General features: G+C 30.1%; 1 protein-coding gene across 1 annotated transcript in view; it reads left to right on the forward strand.

Annotated features, from left to right (window-relative positions):
- LOC106473090 (COMM domain-containing protein 6-like) overlaps nt 1-1657 on the forward strand; it is a 37476-nt gene that overhangs the window by 33717 nt on the left and 2102 nt on the right. The window contains exon 6 of the mRNA XM_013933770.2: nt 865-1017. Within this exon, the coding sequence (XP_013789224.1) occupies nt 865-1017 (153 nt within the window). The remainder of the gene's footprint in view (nt 1-864; nt 1018-1657) is intronic.

Consider the following 1657-nt stretch of genomic DNA (forward strand, 5'->3'; position numbering starts at 1 on the left):
ATTTATTCATGATGTTAGAAACAGTTCAAGAAGTCTTGATAGAAATGAATAAAAACCCTATAACCCGAGTGCTTTCGAAAGGGCTCGAGTTATACGGTTTTTAATGATTTGTTTAATGTATAATACAGCTTCAACATATGTAAACATGTTAGAAAAAATGTAAAATATGTTTAAATGATATATTTCAAAATAGATACTTTAATGAACTTGCATATATTTTTTGTTTAACAGTTTTTTTTCAAATAATAATGTTTAAAATTAACATGATTAGCATGATAGTTTTTTATATGCATGGATCCTTTTCTAGCTGCAGTTTACCCATGTTTTACTGAAGGAAAAGAAGGATTACAATATTGTGCTCTACATTTGACTATGAAGTTTTGCATTAATAACTGAATTTTACTAGATTGTTCATGTTCATTCACATATTTTCCGTTTCACGGCTATTATTAGCATTTAGCTTATGATTTAAGTTCCTTGTAGGTGTTTGTTTCTCTAGACTGAGCTTCACAGTTACTTAAAAGGAAGTTTCAATATTTCATTGCCTTGGTTAGATGTTCCAGTATTCTTGCTGTTAAGGAAAATGTAGATCTTCAAGTTTTGAGAGTGAACTATTTGTTGAAACAGATTTTTTTACTAAAATTAAAAAGCCAGTTACTGTTTTTTACAATAACATATGTTATCTTTATATATATTCAGTAGTTGTTTTTGAGATGTTAGCTGTTTAGATAGCTTTTGTTTTAGACCTACTTAGTATATCAAGAATTAATAAATTTGTACCTTAAATTTGTTGATATGTTATCCAAACATAGTATTTTCCTGTTATTATTGCTTTTTAGAGTTTGTGTTTGTTTTTTGATATAGCTACTGGATGTTAAGTGGAAAGTGGGGTTTTCTGTCAGCTCAGATGTCTGTCACAAAGTCAGTTCTCCATATGTTGTTTTGAAGTTTCAGACATGTCAGCCAGGTGGAGTTAACACCACAAGATGTGTTGAAATGACTATAGCTCAGTTTCAAGTAAGATACAATAGTCCAAGTTTTTAAAGAATATGTGTACGAGACTATTTTGTTATGTAGATTGTTAGTAAACAGTTCAAAAATAATAAATATGGGGTATAAATAAATGTTATGGAGTTTACAAACAGTTTTGTGGATACTGTGTTCTTACACTGGCACATCTATTAAAGTAATTAGTGATGATTAAAGACAATATCAATATATATATATATATATACTGCTTATTGCATATCATACAGAATTTTATCACCAGAACTTTCAAGCAGCTGATATCGTAGCTCTTGGTATGGGTAGGTCAAAGTGCACATGTCATGACTTTTGAGAGAGTTATATTCAAAATCATTATATTAGGTCTTCAAGAAATTAATGTTGCATTTTGGAACACTTTCATTAACCCCCTCCCCCCAAAAATTTACACCATGCATAATAGTTAAACAAACTGCCTAAACATCACATTAGTGTAGCCTATATAATGTGTAAAGTTCAGTATACTCTAATCCTTGATAGTGATGGCACACCATGAGACAAACATTTGGCATGTAATGCTGTTTGAATACAAGAAGGAAAACAATGGATCTTGAGCCACAAAGAATATCAAAGAAGTTTATGGAAATGTTTTGAACGTTTGTAAGTGTCAACG

This window comes from Limulus polyphemus, unplaced genomic scaffold, assembly GCF_000517525.1.
Source record: "Limulus polyphemus unplaced genomic scaffold, Limulus_polyphemus-2.1.2 Scaffold5873, whole genome shotgun sequence".
Taxonomy (NCBI): domain Eukaryota; kingdom Metazoa; phylum Arthropoda; class Merostomata; order Xiphosura; family Limulidae; genus Limulus; species Limulus polyphemus.